Source organism: Aquila chrysaetos, chromosome 12 (assembly GCF_900496995.4).
Source record: "Aquila chrysaetos chrysaetos chromosome 12, bAquChr1.4, whole genome shotgun sequence".
Classification (NCBI taxonomy): domain Eukaryota; kingdom Metazoa; phylum Chordata; class Aves; order Accipitriformes; family Accipitridae; genus Aquila; species Aquila chrysaetos.
Genome location: NC_044015.1, coordinates 20,560,636 through 20,579,812, shown reverse-complemented (window position 1 = coordinate 20,579,812; position 19,177 = coordinate 20,560,636). Strand labels below are relative to the sequence as shown.

The 19,177-nt window shown below is 35.9% G+C and overlaps 1 protein-coding gene across 7 annotated transcripts in view; it reads right to left on the bottom strand.

The window, feature by feature from the left end:
* Positions 1 to 19,177, bottom strand: part of COL11A1 (collagen type XI alpha 1 chain) — a 164,235-nt gene that overhangs the window by 59,646 nt on the left and 85,412 nt on the right. For all 7 annotated transcript variants that reach the window (XM_030033746.1, XM_030033747.2, XM_030033748.2 and 4 more), the window contains 11 exons: positions 18,869 to 18,922; positions 18,743 to 18,787; positions 15,369 to 15,422; positions 14,299 to 14,406; positions 10,679 to 10,732; positions 7,546 to 7,599; positions 5,385 to 5,429; positions 5,202 to 5,255; positions 5,062 to 5,106; positions 997 to 1,050; positions 76 to 129 (listed from right to left, as the gene is read on the bottom strand). In XM_030033746.1, coding sequence (XP_029889606.1) covers positions 76 to 129; positions 997 to 1,050; positions 5,062 to 5,106; positions 5,202 to 5,255; positions 5,385 to 5,429; positions 7,546 to 7,599; positions 10,679 to 10,732; positions 14,299 to 14,406; positions 15,369 to 15,422; positions 18,743 to 18,787; positions 18,869 to 18,922 — 621 coding nt within the window. The remainder of the gene's footprint in view (positions 1 to 75; positions 130 to 996; positions 1,051 to 5,061; positions 5,107 to 5,201; positions 5,256 to 5,384; positions 5,430 to 7,545; positions 7,600 to 10,678; positions 10,733 to 14,298; positions 14,407 to 15,368; positions 15,423 to 18,742; positions 18,788 to 18,868; positions 18,923 to 19,177) is intronic.

The following is a 19,177-nucleotide window of genomic DNA, read 5'->3' as shown; positions in this document are numbered from 1 at the left end:
TTTCTTTAGTTTTGATCACACAATCATGACCTTTGGAGGTTTACAACACTAACACAATAGAGTACATTTACTTACAGTCTCACCCCGCTGTCCTGGGTGCCCAGGCAAGCCATCTTTTCCAGGTGGCCCCTGAAATTGTAAAATACATAAATCAAAACATTTCTTAGCCATCCTTAATTCTGAAAAAAGGTGTGCTGTTAGCTGTAAGAATCTCTGATCTCTTTGTTTTTTCTAGACCAGTATTCAGCACAGCTTAAATGCTCCTATATCAGCTAACTATGATTATAATAATACATTTTCCTTGGGTCCTCCCTGGTGTGCATTAGTAATTGCTTGGAGAGTGACTGTTAGGTTGTTAAGTGCATGCATGTTCAAAATGGATTTCTGTAAATTCAGAAATCATGGAAAGTCCCTATACTTACCATCCATTTTTCTTTGCTTAATGACTCAGTTAACACAAAACTAAACATTACAGGAGTACTTGATGAAATTTCAGGTTTTGGCATTGGAAACAAAAATAACAAATGCATGGGTGAAAAAAATCACAGGTGGTTTGATGCTTTTGTACTTCCTCCACATGAGCAGAAACACAGTGGAAGACCAGTATAACTAGTTCAGGCTGCAGCTCAAATGTGCTATTACTTCTATACATTTCTGCTATTAATGAGTGTCTCCTTCCTCTGAATTTTTTCCTCAATGAATCAATTGTTAAAGGAAAATATACACCGGCAAAGTAATATTTTGCCTAAACTCAGTCTGTCACTGGACATTGCAATCAGCATACTAGAAAATTTGCAGTTTAGTATATTACGCTGAATGTCATATGAGCTGCAGCAATGATCATTTCAAATATGTGAGTTCTTGCCTTAGCCTTGAAGCTCAATAAGCATATTTGTAATCCATCCCTTAAATAAATCTTTAAATATTTTTTTCAGAAACACTTTATGAAAAATAACATTCCTGTTGTTGCACATACTTAATTAAGAAGATACTTACTGGAGGTCCCTTTGGTCCGGGGAATCCGACAGGTCCCTGAGGCCCTTGTGGTCCCTAGTATAAAGGCAACCAAACAAGTAAAATTTTACTCTTAACTGCCATGACACTGGACTGAAAAGTTTGTTTCAATTATAAAATATACGAGCTTCAGTTATAAAATATATGAACTCTGTAGATAATGTCTGCTTATAAGTATAAAGCCTCAGCTCCACTGCCATAAATATTGGTAGTAACAATTCACATGCATAGACATTGGAGGGGATTTCCTAAAAGCAATACTGCCTGTGTTGGAATGCAGTAAGAAAAAAGAAAAACTACTTATATAAAGTATGTCTGTGTCTGACCCCGAAACGGTGCATAATAAAGTAGGAATCAACTGTGAGTAAGAAACATTGTTTTCTATGTTGCATAAAACATAGGAATTAATTAATAGTCTGGTGGTCTTTTTAACTTTCAGTCCAACATTCACCTTTGGTAGTTCTTACACTCTGACAATATTTCAAGCCAGTACAACAGTACAAACTTCCAAACAGACTAAGCTTTCCAGAGTTACCAGGGACTCAATACAACATTCTTGCTATCATGTAAAATAGTTGAGATAGCTGTAAAAAACCCCATGATGCATGAACATTTTATTTATATAGTTCTGTCTATACACATATATATGGAGAGAGAAAATTTTCATGCAGCACGGTTTTACAAATTTAGTTAGATGATCATGTGAGTTAGTGCATTGTGTATGTACATGTACAAATATATACATATACATGTGTACATACATGTATGCCCACATGCATCTGTACACATAGATATTTACACAAAGTACTAGCTTACATGACTGTTTCTAAAGTTGTCACCAAATAAAAAAGAGGCAAGCTTTTAAAATTTATTGCTGATATGCTGACTACGTCAACTTATTAAAAGAATTTGTCCTGTTTAGTTTTTAGTGTGCTAAGTCAAAGAGTAGCAACCTGAAAAAACTTATTTATTCTACATGGTCCCATAGCAGAGCAATGTACCCTAGTCATATAGTGCAAGACTTTATCCTATTCTACTTGGTATATGATGTGTAGTTTTGCTGAGACATCAGCTGTCAAAATATGTTAGAAATGTTGGTTTGATGTGAAAGACTTGAAGCAGGAGGTCATATCTCCCAAATTATGCTACCCTTTTGCTCCTCTGATAAAGTACCAACTGCTTCCAAGTTCCATAAGCCTCGTTCAATAGAGCCCAGGCTCACTTCCAGAGCATGGCTGCCTCCTGCAGTAGGCAAAGCAGCGTGCAAATGTAGCTGTGGGAGAGGATCCCTTGTGCACAACCTGGGAGAACATGCCCTTAAGTGACTCTTATTCCAGAGCAGACCTTGGTTATACTGTAATACTAAATCTGAGTCAACTAAGAAGTGCTAGGCAAAGGAAGAAATCTTTGTGATCTTACTGCACTATCCGTCATTTTTATTTTCTTTTCCAAAACAGGTGTGGGGTTATTTCTGAAACCTCTATAACACACGAATATGTTCCGTATGAGGATTTAGGTTTTTTTTAATTCTGCTGTCTCTGTCAACAAATGACCTTTCCTCATTTGCTTCTGGGTATAACATAAAGCATAAAGTCTCCAAAAAAATGGAGGAGTTTTACAGAGGAAAACTATTAAAATTGACTCAGCTACTGTACAAAATATATGAAAGAAATTGGTCCCTCTCAGGAAATGGGTTATAAGAGCACAACTCAAAGTTTTACTGTTAGTTGCACCTTCTTTCTCATAAATTCCCACTGTACTTTGATCCTTATGTCTTGAGGCTTTTTAAGGAAAGAAGATTTGCATTTTTTTTATTTACAATATGGCTTGCAGATTTCAAGGCACTGGACTGATGGATTGTGAGAAAAAGCACTAGAATACTAACAGCATGTTATCAAAATTACATTTTCTTTTTTGTCATTAAATTTCATTTTAACAGTAGCTACACAGGACAGATTATTTAATGTTTGCATGTCTGGTACCTGAAAAAGTCTCAACGGGGTAGAAATGACAGTTTTATTTTTTGACTGACATTCACCCCTATTGGGAAGCAAATAGATACCTCACACTTATATTACACAAGTAATATGAGATGTGGTGCTCTGTGATTCTTCATTTCTTTGCTCTAATCAATTTCTCTCCAGGGATGCCTTCATCTTGCATTGATCTGCTCATTGTTTTCAGCCCCCTCAGCTTCTCTTCCTCATAACCTCTTGGAGCTGCCAGCAAACTCCTCCTTCACGAGGCTCTGCTATTCAACTTTTGGGAGTCTGCCTCTGATGTTCCTTCTCGGTGTAAAACAACCTACGGTTCCTTTCTTGGACTACGCCTAGTTCTTTACATCCAACATCCTAGTTAACTCATTCCTCTCTTGAATCCCAGCTTCCTGCCCCTGTGTCTCTCTTACTCGCCATGTCATTCCTGTTTCACTCAAACTTTCCACTTATTCCTGCTGTCCATGTTCCACTTAGTACATTGTCTTTCGCTTGATATCAAGGTACTTTCAATTTCTTACTGCAGCCTTCCTTGGAGTGCTGCCTTCCATATGTACTGGCTACAGTCTAGTCCTCCAGTCCTCAACTTTCCTTCTGTTCTATCCTACTTCTCCTCCTTACTGCAAGAACCACTATCCTGCTCCACTAACCAGTCTCTTGGAAAGTTAAGTAATATTCTGCTTCAGGAATGAAAGAGCTAAAATGATGTGTATGAAAGGTTTTTAGTAAACTAAAACTTTTGTTTCCAGTGTACTTGATATTAATTTTTTTGGCACATGCTTTAATGGCTTTCAGTCAAAAGGAAAGGAATCCTTTTCTTAAGCAGAAAAATGTCACCTTAAATATGCAGGTATGTGCATTCCTTTGCATGTTTATAGTAGACAGATGGTTATTAATATGGTACTTGCAACTGCTAAGGATAATCCAAACAAAATTAACCTTAATTGCTTTCTGCAGACACACAAACTGAAAATTTGAGATTTCTAGAACACACCCACGCTATACCTTTGTTATTAGCTTTATGGATGTCCTTATCTCCAGTAATCAACTCAATCAAACCATGTGGTCTGATCCTATGGCCTTTTTCTTTTTCAGTTTGCTTAGTCATTCTAGCAAAACCAGTTTGCTGTTGTTCTGCCACGATTGTTACACCAAGTGTGCATGTGTTCAGCAAGGAAATAGTGTAACAAAGCAACATTATGGAGCAGGGGAAAATGCACAAGGAGCTCCCTCCTGAAGCGTAAGACTTCTGGAGATCACTGGGACTTGGGGGTGGGTACTGGGAAAGGATTTATAGATTCTCTACATGGAAAAGGTTTGCAGTTTAATGAAATATGACTACAAAAGAAAAGTTTCCTAAGCTTTGCAAAAATACTTTGGCAGAGAGCATGTCTGCTTAAACTATCTGAGTTGGTTTTCAAGTGCTGCTATTACAAATCTGATTTATTAATATTGTTTTTCTATATACTGCTGTGTAATGGACTGACTGTATATTGGATTTGTGTATTGATTCGTAAGATAATAGCAAGCAGAAAATTTTATTTTAGCAAGCACAATAGGATTTCTCAATCATGCAGAAAGTAGGTTGAAGGGAATTCTTAGCTGATCAGAATGAAAAAAATCAGCTGCTTCAACAAAGAAGCATCTGAAGGTGGCTTGAGTGATTTGCAAATCCAATAAACAAGCAGTAAGCTGCAGTAAATAGGGAATTCTTAAGAGCATAAGCTGGTAAGTACAACTGTAATTTACACGGTAATTTACAGGGATATATACAAAGTGCATGGATATAATACAAAGTGTGTATGTATTCTTTGTGTTCTTTGTGTACAGAACTGAGCTACAGATAGGAGAAGCTTTTAGCAAACTTCAGCTACTCCATTCATAACTTTGTGAAAAGCATCACTGGAATTGAGGTTTTGTTCATTCTGGTTACTCTGGACAAAGAAGGGTAAAGACGTGAGAGGGAGAACTAAAAATAAAACAACCCTCCCACCCTCAAATCACACTCTTACATAGTGGGAAAAACAACATTACATAAATAGCATTCACATACCCTTTCACCCGGTGGGCCAGGAGGACCATCATTGCCTGCAGTACCCTAGAAAGGGAAGACAATATGTTCAAAGATTAGACCTCTATTTTATTTAAAAGAAACAGCCTGCAGCCAATCTATACAGCGTGCTTGACAATTACCTTTGGACCTGGTTTGCCAGTGGGACCTCTGGGACCTCTTGAGCCTCTTGGACCCTGTCAATTTAACACAGATGCACTTGATGATAATTATTGGATACTATAATAAAACTGAATAATTCTTCACAGTATAGTGGAGGTAATTAATCTAGGAAAGCCTCTAAATTGCAAAGCAAAAGTACATACTGTTGGTCCTCGCTGTCCTCTGGGGCCTGGTTTGCCATGTAATCCCTGTGGAGAAAAGTTCACAGAAATCATCTTAGCAGACACTGTATTTGTGAGATAAAGTTTTTTTACTGAACTGGAGGCAGAACGCAACTCCCTTAAGTTTAAATGTTATTTTATCTTTAAGTATCTACTTTGCATTTCAATTTACAGAATCATGGTCCTTACTAAAATTTATTATCTTTCTGAATTCACTGGGACTTCTAGCTAAATGCACTAAATTTGCCTCAGAGTCAGCTTCTGTCATAGGCATTAGAACATCTTAAACTACGTTAAAATAGTAGTGAAGATGTTGCACAACAAGCAGAGTCCCTCTGCAGTAGTTTAAAGGACTTGGCATCTTTTCCAATGTAATAATAGCCTTGAAGAAAAAGTCCCCAGGTTCCTATGGACAGTTTCACAGGTTAATAGAGAAAAGAAAGGGCAAGCCTGTCTTTTTTTTTATAACAGAAATAGGGACTGTAGTACCTACCAGGATTGTGCACACTTGCACAGAGATATAGAACTTGCCAGAATACTAGCCCTTAATTTTTTGCTTCAATATATCTCCTAATCATACTCAACAGATTTCTTTCCTTAGACTCTGCATTAGTATTGGATTCTAATACAAAGAAGCTTAAAATTCAAGAGAGTAGAAAAAGAAACCTGATGACTGGTACTTTCTAATCTCTGAGGTAAACACAACAGCAACAGATATCAGCAGAGATTCTTTAGCGTAAGGCTTGCTTTCATTGGAAACCAACTAAATGCACACACCTGTTTTCTTGAGGGTTTTCTTGTGTCTTTTTTTTAAATATTGATTTTATTTCACTTATCAAAAAAAATTATGTGTTGTTCTTAAAATGCTACACAGCTTGTGCACTTCTCAGGGACAATGACTGTCTTTCCTAGTACCAGTACGCGACGTAGCATAAAACACAATGATATCCCTTTAGGCAAGATTAATAGTAATACCTGATTCACATTACAAAACCAGCAGTTATTGTCTCATTGACGATCAGCATAATACTTAAGTATACATGCAGTTTGATGGTATTAATTATGTGGTTAGTACTCTAGCTGAATTGAAAGCTTTATGAAGGCCTAATAATGGATTGATATAATTAGATTTTCATAATTTTAAGTCTGCTCTTTGATGTTATCATTTTGCTTGGTTTTTTAATCTGACATCTTTATTAGCAGTCATGTCTCATTTTTCCCAACAAGGATGAACTGAACATTGTTTTATTGCTTGTGTCTGTCCATAACAACATACTTTACCTTAGCTAAAATAATACAAGAACAATTTAAACCATACATAAGCAACACAAATGCAATTGGATTTCATATATTTCATCTTAAAATCATGAATTTCTGCTTGTTTTCATGCTGCAAATTAAAATGGATTCTTAAGAACAATGATATACATTACTTCCGTTTGACTTTACGTTGCTATCATCTATGAATTCAGACTCATGCTCTTAATTTCATCATCCTTCTAACAACACATTCTGCTATGTTCAACTGAGCTTTAGAGATAACAGCACAGTGACCTTTCTAACCTATATTTCTTTTTTATAGCTTGAAGAATATGCATAACAGATTTTCCCTCACCTGCTTCAAGTAAACAAAGCAGCAAAACCTGTCATTTTACATCTATTTTTTAATGTATGTAGTAGTACATGTTCTTCATCTTGTCTGGTATATTTTGCGTTTTCGAAGCTTGTGGCAAATCAGAATACTTATGAAATACAAGTTGAATTTCCTTGAGGGTAAATTGCATGGTAGCAGGGTAATTCATGGGATACAGGAAAATAGTCCTTGCCAACTCACTCAGCTATACTGTCAAAAAATATGCTTCATCAAGGGCGGTTTCTTTTCTCTTTTTCAAATATATAATTATGTTAGCATGCGCAGTGAAAAAGTGTCCAAGTTCCTGTATATTTAGATTAATACCTTAAAGAATGAGAACTAGTGTCTCAGTATGCCCTGTTTTACATAACTGTAGCGCTTCATCTTAAGTGTGAAAAGCCATTTTTTATAGTTCTTTAGATAGTAGCTTGTATCCTTAGGTTTCAGTGACTTCCCATAGCACTGAGTTCCAAAACTTAATTAAGTGTCATGCAAGCATGAATTATCATACCCTTGCACCTTTCTCTCCATTGGCACCTGGAAATCCTGGGAAACCAGTTGATCCCTACGTAAGAAATCAATGCAAATATCAGAGGATATCAATAGCAAAACAGTAGTATAGCCAACATTTAATTTAGATGTAAAGCACACCTCCAAAGTCATGTACATTGTAAACGTCAAACTTGCAAGCATGACAGCTCTGATGAATAGCTGTAAATTAACTTACCATAATTCCTCAAGTCCAGAATGCATTAAAAAAATCAATGTATAGAATGGACATTATTTGTCATCTTATTAAAGTATTCATTAAATCTGCACCATTTTGAAAAGTAGGAAAGAAATTATCAGTAACAGCCCACTAGAAACAACTGTTTTGTAATGAAGAGGAACAAACAAGGCCTTGTTACCACACAGTATAATAATTCTTTTACAAAATAACTTCATTCAAAATAATTGTGAGGTATTGCCACATCTGAACAGTGTTGTGGTCCTCTACTTACTTTACTGAGCTGTAAACTACTTCAGGTGCTTTATTCACTGTAAGCTGACTACTGGCCAGTTTAATTTAACTGATACATGCAATTTGTACATGTGCTTATATGCTAATCTCATAAGCAGAATTTATGAGGAGATTATCTGACTTGAAACCGCTTCCAGGCAACATTCCTTTCTCCTTTTTTCTCCCCTTTCCTTCTGCTAATTGCCCAGTCTAATCTGAACAGTACTATTTTCTTTATTTCTGGTATATAGGTCCAGAGGGACAGCAGGCTTGTTACCTGTGAAGGTGTTAATTTGTCATAAGGGACTTGGGGTCAAAGAGGTGACAGACTTGATAAAATATACTTTTAAGTGACTGGAGATGAAAATCAAAGCAGTGTTTGGTTTGGTCAGCCAATAGAACTACTGGCAAGACTCCCTGCTGTGATAATGCTTCTATATCTGTGCAGCTTGCTATTAGTATTTTAGTGGCAAATAAAAAGCATATAACAAAAACTTAAAATAGAATTTCTTGGTGCTCTTTTTTGAAAAGTCAATAAGTATTTTTTCCTTTTTTTTCTCTTGTTCTTACTTATGTTTTCCCTTTAATGATTCTTGTTTTACACAATCATTCCAATTATCCATTAATAACTTAGGGGCACTATAAGTTCACTGACACCGATTCTAATGAAACCCTGACTGATATTCACTGGTGGGAGAAAAGTAAGAGATTTTCTTTTCTTTCTTCCTTTGTTCCTTTCTTTTTTAATTCCTTTAAAATTCTTCACCAGTTATAACTTAAAATGTGAATAAAACTGTGAAAATTCTACTCTTCGAAGCCCGAGCATGTTCTTCATAATTAAAAGGCCAGAGGAAAAAACAATCTCTAATGACCGGGTATTAATAGGCATGACTTGGTTGTAAGTATCTTGTATATACGGTACTTTTTGCAATTGTGTTAATCAAGAGGGACTGAACAGGATTAAAAAACATGGTGAAAATTATCAGATAATGGCAGTACTCTAAGAACAATTCTCAGAAGAAAAATAATGAAAAGCAAGTAAGCAACAACAAAAAGAATGCTGCGAACCTTCTTGACAATAGTGGCAAAAGATTTCTTATTTGCTTTACACAGCTAATATGTTTTTCTGCTGCTTCTTTTTTTCTCCCTCCCTTATGTTCATTTGAACTGGACTGTGAATTCAAAACAAGTCTATAGTGAGTTGACATATTGTAGCTGTCATTACTCTTTCTTGGAAGTTTAAGCAACAAATTAGAAGGGCAAACAGTGAATGCAGCTTGAGAACTATTTTCAATTTTAATGTGATAAAAATTTAATGTAATGAAATTCTTGATCAAGTCTTTGCTGAAAAAAGAATCAACTTTTATTTGAAGTGTTACATCATTTTTGTTCTTAGAACTGAATAATGTAAGACCTCTTTGATCTTAGACTTTTCAAAAGACAGTTCGAAAGGAGAACAAAAAGAGAGACTGAAATCTCAGACATATGAGTTAAGAAACAGAAGCAAAACCCCATGTCTCTCAAGGTGAATAGTTTTCATGCATACTTTCCATAGATGGTTTTGATATTTTTCACTAACACAGAGAGTTCAATGAATAAGCATTCTTCAGATAGTTCATTCACTTGACTGAAAAGGGCCAAAGTATAGGCCAGAGTCAGAAAAACACTTTGCTTAGCCAGCCAGGAAGTTGTATTTCTTCCAAAAAAAGCATAATTTCAAATTTGAAAATAAAAATAGATCCCAAAGTAGAGTAAAGTTGAGGATTTTACTGCAGGTTGATTGTTCATTTGTGTAGAAGGGGTAAGGGATTCTTTTACTTGTGAAATTTCCCTAGATGACTCATCTTTGAGACAGTCTGGAGATGCAATGTCTCCCTAATGGCCTCCTCTACTCTAGGAGATGTCTGTAACATTATTTTTCTTTCTTGCTAATCTTAGAAAAGAGAACTTGCAATTAATTTAGCATGCCCATTTCCTAAAGCTGTGTTAGGATGGCCTTTTTAAAAATATGTTTCATAAAAATGTTTTGAAAATATAAGCCTTCACTCAAACCGGAAGCCACCTATATGGTTTTCTTTGCAATCAAAACATAAAAGATAGCTGAAGGATAGATGTAGGCACATAAATCAACTAAGGGTTGGGTTTTGTCAGGTTTGTCTTAACAGAAGCAAAAGGAAAACATGATGAAAATTGTAAATTATATGTTTCAAAGAAATATGGCTTATTCTATGGAAGAAGCAGTGATGACACAAACGGAATCCTCATACCACATGGAAAATTCCCATCACTATCAGCATCCATTTAGCGGTCAATATAGTGCTCATTGTCTTTCAAGTGTATCAGCAGTTCCTTTGTTTTCAAATGCCAGTCTGCTGCTTGCACAAAAACACAACTCATGAGAGGATGGCAAAGGTTTGAGGGCAGTATAGTTAAGAATAGGAAAGATAGTGCTCCTTAAAGAGCCTGCCTTACAGAATCCAACGTTTTTAAAGATTTTACTTTAGAACATGATTGTCAAGAAAGAAAAAGTGAAAAATGGACCTTGCTTTGATGCCCACACCCTGCTTCCCCAAACACACTAATAAAATAACTGCCATTGCAACTAATGTCAAAGCACAAGATATACAGCTCATTTACAGCTCACCTTTGGGCCTTGTCTTCCTGGATATCCTGGCAATCCAGGTACACCAAGCTTACCCTGCAATAAGAAGGCAGTGTTAAATTTTATTTTATCCTCCTTAGTGGTTCAGCAAACTTTTATAGAAAACACTTTTTCCACAACTTAGTGATGATACTTCATGGAATATAATATTCAATTAAATCAATTTCTCATTTTTCCTATTAATCACCAGTGGGCTTAGTTCCCCAAACTTGAATAAAAATCCCACTCCAATGAATGAGTTCAGCAAAGCCAATACCTCAGTGTCTTCTTTTTTTCCCCATGAAGTGCTGTGTACTGATGTGGGGCTGAGGTCATTAAATTATTAATATTCTCTAAGAAATCAGGGTGTTAATGGGTTTAAGTGAGAAGAAATAGTTTCTAATTTATACTGTGTGATGGCTGCTTTGTTTTCCACAGATTTTTCATTGACAGGCATTTGAAGATTCAATTATTTTCTTGAATAGTTCTAAACTGTTTGAGACTATGATACATCATACCTCACTGACTATTTGCTGACAATAGTTTTGTCAACAAATATTACCAAATTGCTACGTTAAGAAAGGACAACAGGATGAACAGTCTGATCAACACTGACATTAACCATTCCTAGAAAATAAATACAGTACCGTATGTCATTGAGTTGGACTCTTCAGACCTCTAGAGGATGAGTGATGGTTTGCTACTTTCAAAGGCAAGGGAAAGCAGTTTCAGTTTTTGAAAGATGGGAACTCTGGGGAAGAATTTGTGTATTTGCCTATGTTCCAGTCTATCACATTTTGGAGAAGATCTCAATGAAAAAGGTACGATTATACAATATAAGATGGTACTCTGCAGTAAACTTAGATAATGAAAAAGAGGAAGGAGAGACCTGTATGGGAAAGGAAATCTGCCAAAATAAACATGTCTATTCGTAAAAAAAGCAGCACATGAACAAAGATGTTGTGTATTATCATATTCATGTAAGTGTATGTGTCTGGCTGAGACATTATTAAAGAAGAATTCTTCGATTTATGAAAATAATTACAATGCTGCCAGTTATGTGCCACACTGAAACAAGCTGCACGCGTTGCAATGATTGAAATGTTTTGCAGCATGACAGTGCATCAAATTCTTGCCAAATTCAGTGAAAGTTTTGTCCCTGATTTTATGATTAAGCAAGCCCATTTGCCTATGTTTCGAGTGTGGATTCAGATGGTTTTTTGATTATAAGCTCTTTTCTGATATGTTCCTCATTGTTTTGGCACCATACTTGGCATTTCCTTTACTAAGCAAATCCAGCCCTAGACCTACTTGGGAAAGAGAGTTTTCTTATCACACGATCAGGTGAATGTAGAGAATAAGAGACTACTCTGGTACTTTCATTACTATGGAAGAGTAGTACCTTTGCATTAAATAAGTCATAGGAATGACAAAGGAATAGGACATTGATAACTGGTCTTACAGACACTTCCCTAATATTGTGGGGAGATCTAAGAGTTCACAGAGATTATTCTAGTCTTTGCACTAAAATAAATATCACAGGACCAACATCACAGAATTCTTCGCTGACCCACTCCGTTCTGGCCAAGTATCCACAGAATATTCGCAGATGCTTGACTTTCAACAGGTAAGAAAAGGCATAAAAATTTGTAGAAAAGGGAAAACTTCGGGTCTAAAATTCCAAGCCCAGCTAACAGTGTTATCAACACCAATAATTTTTTCAAATATCTTCTGATATTTAGGGCTTCAGATTCTGGACTTGTGAGACTTTGAGAGTCCCATATATGTCATAGTGAAGAAGAAATGCTTGAAAACATGAACCTATATTCACATTGAGCAATGTGAATAAGAATTAGAAATAACTCAAATTCATATTTAAAAACTAACAACTATAAAACAAAGTTTGTTTTGGCTTGGTTTGGTTCACTTTGGTTTTTTATTTAGGTTATAAAGACTTGAGAAAGATGAACTATTTTGTAGATGTCCTCTGTCAATTAATTGTTCTGCAGATATCATGATAACAATATAAATTTTTGTAAGATCCCTAATATTCTTACATTTTTGTCAGGTCAGCGATACTGAAAACAACCATTGCCATGAAACATACAGTTGTTTCTGGAGAATACAAATATATTGTGGGTGGAGATTATATGCCCCTTATTATACCAGATTTTTTTGCTGATCTAGTTAAAACTGAGCACACTGGCTTTCTGGTGTGAACTCAGCTTGCATTCATGTAGGACAATAGTTTTGAGTTTCTTTTTTTATATGTTTTTTGATTCATGACCTAATGAATCAATTCAATGGTCTAATGGCTGGTATCTTGCAAAATTGTGGAGAACATTAATTCATAAATAATTCCCAATACTGAAGTAAACCTGAGGATAAACCTTTTTTGTAATGAATGAACTGGTTTTGGATATATACTTTTCTAAGAGTTTATGAATGACATTATGCTCAAATTTTAACCCTAACATCTTTCTGAAGTTCTACTAATGATGTACTTGCAAAAAGTAGCAACTTTTGATGAAAAGAGAGTTTGTTCCCATGTTTGCTGAATACATTTTTTCTTCCTGGCAAAACTCTTAGCTGTGAACCTTGTTACCTTTTTAGTAGTACCACATACTTACTAAGAATTCAATGTATATTTCAAAGACTGTATATAGATAAAAAGACAGATAGAATAATTAATCATGCTGTCAGATGGGGTGTTGCTGGAAAATACTGTTCCTATTTCAAAGACAGTGAAACTGAGAAAGAAATATAAAATGCACCTGCTGTCCTATTCTTTTCAAGGCAGAACTAGCATTAAAGCCACAGTTCACCAAAAAATGTGAAGGGAAATACTTTCATCAGCATCTCCTCACTTTAGTGAAATATAGTATACCCATTTCTGAACTATCATTTTTATTTTATTTTCTCATTCTTTCCCAGTTATCCAAAATGCCACTGCTGAAATCACATTTCTTTTCTGATGCTGTCACCCAGTGAACTATGGTACCCGCACAGGCATTCCTCAGCCTCCTTTCCTCCTCTATATCAATCTATCTCAGGTGTTTTTTGTTGAGGTCAGGATTCTACAGAGATTCTACAGAGATTTGTACTTATCTTTGTGCTTGTTCTCTCCTGTATTTCATGCCACCATCCTTTTTTTCAGTCCTCCCTTTTAACAGCACCTTTCACTTTTGCTAACCCTATTTTGGATTTTTATTAGGGATATGTCTTCTGTTTAAAAAATCTTCATGTCACAGTTTGTCATAATATGACTGAATATTAATTCAATCTCCAGCAGCACCTTTATCCTCCTTTATGCCCAACTATTTTCTTTGCATCATATTTTCCTTAGCTGGCATTCACTGCATGTAATTTGGGATAAGAATTTAGCTGCCTTATGTGCCGATGAAGTACTATAATGCCTTTTTGTATACTTACAAAATAATGATTCCCACTACTTGTTCAAAGGTGAACTCCAGTGGTCTGCTGTAGTAGTGTCTCATAAAAGCTACTGTTAGGTAGCTAAAGATTTTGCAGATCTAGAGGCTTGGTTTTTTAGTGATGAAGGTCATGGGCTCCATCTATGTTATGAGGCAATGACATGTTTATGTTGATATCTGGCTACTGACCTTTTCCCCAGCTGGACCAGCAGCACCCGGGTCCCCAGATGGACCTGCTCGACCTTTTGGACCTTCTGGACCGTCTTCTCCTCGTGGACCTGGCTGACCAATTTCTCCCTAAAATACATCACCTTATAAATACGGAACAATAGCCTCTGTGCATATATTAGAGAGACTACCTACAATTACTTGAAAATAAGTTTTCAGTAAATGTAAATAGAAATTAGAATCATAGAATCATGGAATCATATAATCATAGAATGCTTTGGGTTGGAAGGAACCTTTAAAGGTCATCTATTCCAAACCCCCTGCAATGCACAGGGACATCTTCAACTAGATCAGGTTGCTCAAAGCCCCATCCAATTTCCAATTAGGAAAATACCACTGCTTATGTTCATTATCTAAATGCAAATACATATAAATTAGGCACTGAATATTACTTTCACAAGTGTAAGAGCCCAGTTGCCTTGCCTGAAAAGAGCTGCATTTGGAAACTGTGTATTCTTATTCTTCCTTCTGTAAAGTCTTGTGAAGGCACTCTGGCAGTCCATAGAAAGAAAAATGTCTGTACCTAAGTACTTATATGGATACCATCTTCACAGTTATTTATGTATACAGGCAACAGATACAGGCCAGGAGCCTCTTGTGATAAGTTTTTTTAGACCCTCCACACTTCTTATGAAAGGAAGTAAGCTCCCATTGGGCTAAATAAACGACATTTTGGCAGAGATTTGCAAGATGCTAGGTTGAAATCGAAACGTCTTAATCCTGGATAGAGTAATTTTCCTCAGGCAAATACTGGGGATCTTGGAATCTGGAAGAGGAGATTCCCTAGAAAGAAGCTTAATGAAAAGGATATCCAAGACTGACATTCTCTGCCTCTTTATAACTGTGCCGTTGTTGATTCACAAGAACCAAATTTTTGGCTCAAATCTGTGCACGCACAAGAAATCGAAATAATTTAAGCTAGTAGTTTTTATTTTATTTTTGGTTTAAATTTATTTGTTCACTTCATTGATTATTTCAAAATAATAACACTTAAGCTTTTTAAGAACATATGGCCTATGATAAATGCTTACCCGGTCACCTTTAAGGCCCATGTCACCTTTAAATCCTGGAAAACCGTCTTCACCCTAAAAAAGGCAGAAATGCATGTAACGAATTCTAGTAATAGAGAGGATTTTTTTTTCTGCAGATGGAATAAGAAAATACATACAGTACATTAAAATAATTTGCATAGATAAAGTGAGAACTTCAGACACCAGAAAATCTAACAGGGCTATTGCTATTTTAGAGAAAGTATATCAGTGCACTATACAAAATTACTTTTGTCAAAATGAACTGAAAGTTCCTAATAACAGCTGTTTAAAGCTGTTTAAAATCTGTTTAGAGACAATGTAATTCTTCTTTTTTATTATGAATTATCTTGCAAAGTCCTTTCTTAATTCCTAAACTTTTTTTGATTATCACTCTTTTTAATAAGGTCATCCATTCAATTACCTAAAAAATTGGTGGCAAATTATTCAGTGTTGTTCTTTTTGATAGCAGAACCTTCCTTTTAACTAATTTTTCTTTTAAATTAGTGTCTATAGTACCATGAAAGGAATTAAAAAATTGGCTGGTTGTGACATCTCAATAAAATAAAAAAAAGACATATTAATATTCATAACCCAAAAGAAGAAGTAGTCATCTCTATATAGTAGTTCGATGTCCGGCAATACTCAGCCCTGCCTACTCTCATTGGCTGACATGATTGAAAGAAAGTAGAAAAAACAATGGACATTAAGATTGAATCCATATACAGTGGCAAAACAGGTGCACATTATTGTTATTCTTAGTGAGAATTACTTATTTACTGCCTAGTAAATTCTGGCAGAGAATTACTCCAAGCATTTTAATAAGTCTCCATGCTGAAGTACAAGCAGACAGTACTCAGACATGTTTCATTTACACCTGTATGATTTAGTTCAGAAACAAACAGAAATCTCCAGAGTTGTTCAGTGGAGTTGTTCATGACTTGCTCTAGCATAACGGATCAGCTTTTGGTTCCCGCTTTCTTCAACTAACTCATCATACATCTACTGTTCCAATATCCAGACAACAAAGATTATTGACTGCATTTCTATCTGATGCTTAGTTATATCCTGGAGCAAAGGTCTTTGTGATGAATAGGCACATAGTAAAATGTTTTACTATGATGCTGTTAATTTTTTTATTTGTGGAAGTAATATTGCTGACTTAGAATCTGAGTAATATTTGGACAGTCAATAAGGCCAGGAAAGAGCGATACCGTGCTCCATGTTGCTGAAAAAAAAAACAAGAAAGGTTTTATATTTCATCCTCACTTTGAAAAAGAAGTTTGCATTTTGCATTCCTGGGGCCACAAAGGCTTTATCTTCTCCCTGATCAGTAACTGAGACAGATTGCAAGGCTAAAGCCATTTTGACTGTTCAGAAGTAGTCATACTGCATGCAACAAATAACCCTAGAAAGGATGATAGAAATAGGTTTGCTAGTGGTAAACAGCTCAAAATAGCTGAGGAGACATTAAAATTACAAAAAAAAAAAAAAATCAAACAAGCAAATATCGTTTCTCAATAGTATGTGTTCATGTAAAAAAAGATGAGGTAACCCATTGTGATTCATTGAAAAAAATATACTAAAAACCATTCTAAAAGCAGGTTTCCCATGTTTTCTAGATGGTGAAACTAAGCTTCATATGGTCATCTTATATTGCATATATTAAAATGTCAAGGTGGTCTTTCTTAAAATATAGAGAGAGGTGAAAAAGGCAGAGTGCAGAATACATGAAAAAAGCTTTAGTTGTAAAAGTTGCTCAGTTATGGCCGTGGACAGTAATAATTATATGAGAAAACTTTGCAACACATCAGCAAGGACTGACCATGTGCCAGCTACTGACCAAATGGCTGCCAAATGAACTGAAACACTTCTTCAGCTTTCACAGTGAGGTTCCAGCTATTAAGATCTACAAGAGGTTGAATTTATTCCATGTAGGAGGAGAGAGCTGGATGCTCTATTTCCTCTTCTGCTGTTAACAAAAAATAAAATAGCTAAAGAGTTCTAGTCACGTTTACTGGTTAGTGCAGAGATGGACCTCCTGTGCTGTCTCTGGGACCATTCCAGATCTACAGCAGCTTTCCTGAATGATCAGTTTATTTCTGTCTCTTACAGTGCTTTCCCCCATGTAATGGCATCTGAATAATTTCAGTAAAAAAGGTCTATGTAACAGACCTTTAAAGCACTGTGAGGACAATCTATGAAATATCTTTGTGTTACATTTTGAGGTATTCAGTAGAGTTCAGTGTCTTACTGCAACTGAGAGATCAGTTTTTAGGAACACAGAAATATTGTGGAGTATATGCTAATTAGTGTTCATTGATACACACATATATTAAGTTTATTTATACGTGAGTCCTGTATTTTGTCCTAGCTGGATATTAATCACTCAATAAGGCACAAGAAAAAGCTGGTTTTTTGAGCTGTCCAGTCTCTACAGGTCTTAAACACACTCTTTTTCAGCTTAAATCTAATGAGCAACTCTAAAATGAGTATGCAGACTAGACAAACTGTGGTTTAGGAAAGCCTGAAAATGTACAGCAGCTCTTGGCACCTGAACCTGAAAGACAGATCTCTAGTGCTGAAATCAACACTTTTTTGCAAGACTGAGTCTTCTGCTTTAGAAATAGGTACAAATATATACACAGTAGCCACCAGAGCCACAAGGTTGAATTTACCTGTGTGGTCAGGTGATATGACTGATGGTGTTTGTTATCTGTCTCTCATTCCGAGAGCTGAGGAAAGTGGGAATTTAAACCAATACTGGCTGTAGTTTCAGCCACTGCAGACCATCAGAACTCAGTAGAGATTGCAGTAGTTAGTGTTTGCTCTAGTAAGAGCTCTAGGTACATAATTAATGGTATCAGGTGGATGTAAAAGCTTTCTTCATGTTCATATATATGCATCTGACTGGGGCTGTCCATCACTTTGGCAAAGCCAAAGATCTGGGACAAAAATACCTGGAACCTAGAAAAAATACAAAATCTAGCCTACAGCTCTATCAAAACAGATAAAATAACTATTGTCACCACAAAACTCTCTGATGCACAAGCTTCTCAGTATCCACTCTAGTATCTATTAACAAGAGAGGGGATGTCTAATTGTCTCCTTAAGAGCACCTAAGAGAGAAGTTACTTTAACTGGTGCGAAGAGGATCCAAAACCATTCTAATAACTGAAGAGTTTGTATTCACTTTGTACCAGTGTAAAAAACCATGAAGGTCACTGTTTTATGAATTGGGCTTGGTATGTCCTTAGGGTAAGGCAAAAATAAACCCACTGCTGCGAGAAAACACACTGCAGTGAAGGAGACAGAAGATGTTGCAGTGAAACAGGAACACAGAAAAAGGGAATGGAATTAAATGCAGTCAAATTTACCTTTTCACCTTTGGATCCCTTGAGACCACGGACACCATCAGCTCCCTAAAGAAAGAATATAAAGAATTACCCAGATGTATATATTCAAAAAGGAATGGGGGAAGGAATCCAGTAGTTAAATCTTACCTTTACACCACGAGGACCTGGATAGCCAATTGGACCCTGAGGACCTGGAGGCCCCTAAAATATATTGGAGTAAAGAACCTTTGTTTGTACAGTACTTGGTTAGCAAGCAGCTCTCTTCTGAATCTAATCCTCATTCTTTCATTATAATGCAGCAGTCTTGTGTGAGACATCAAAATAACAGTGGGCTGCCTGCCACTAAGAAAAGTCATGGCATCACAAAGCACCCTTCAATGTCACTATAAAACTGTTAATAGAATTATGAACTTGGTTCTACTTGTGTATTTGGGAAACATCTATCCACAGTACAAA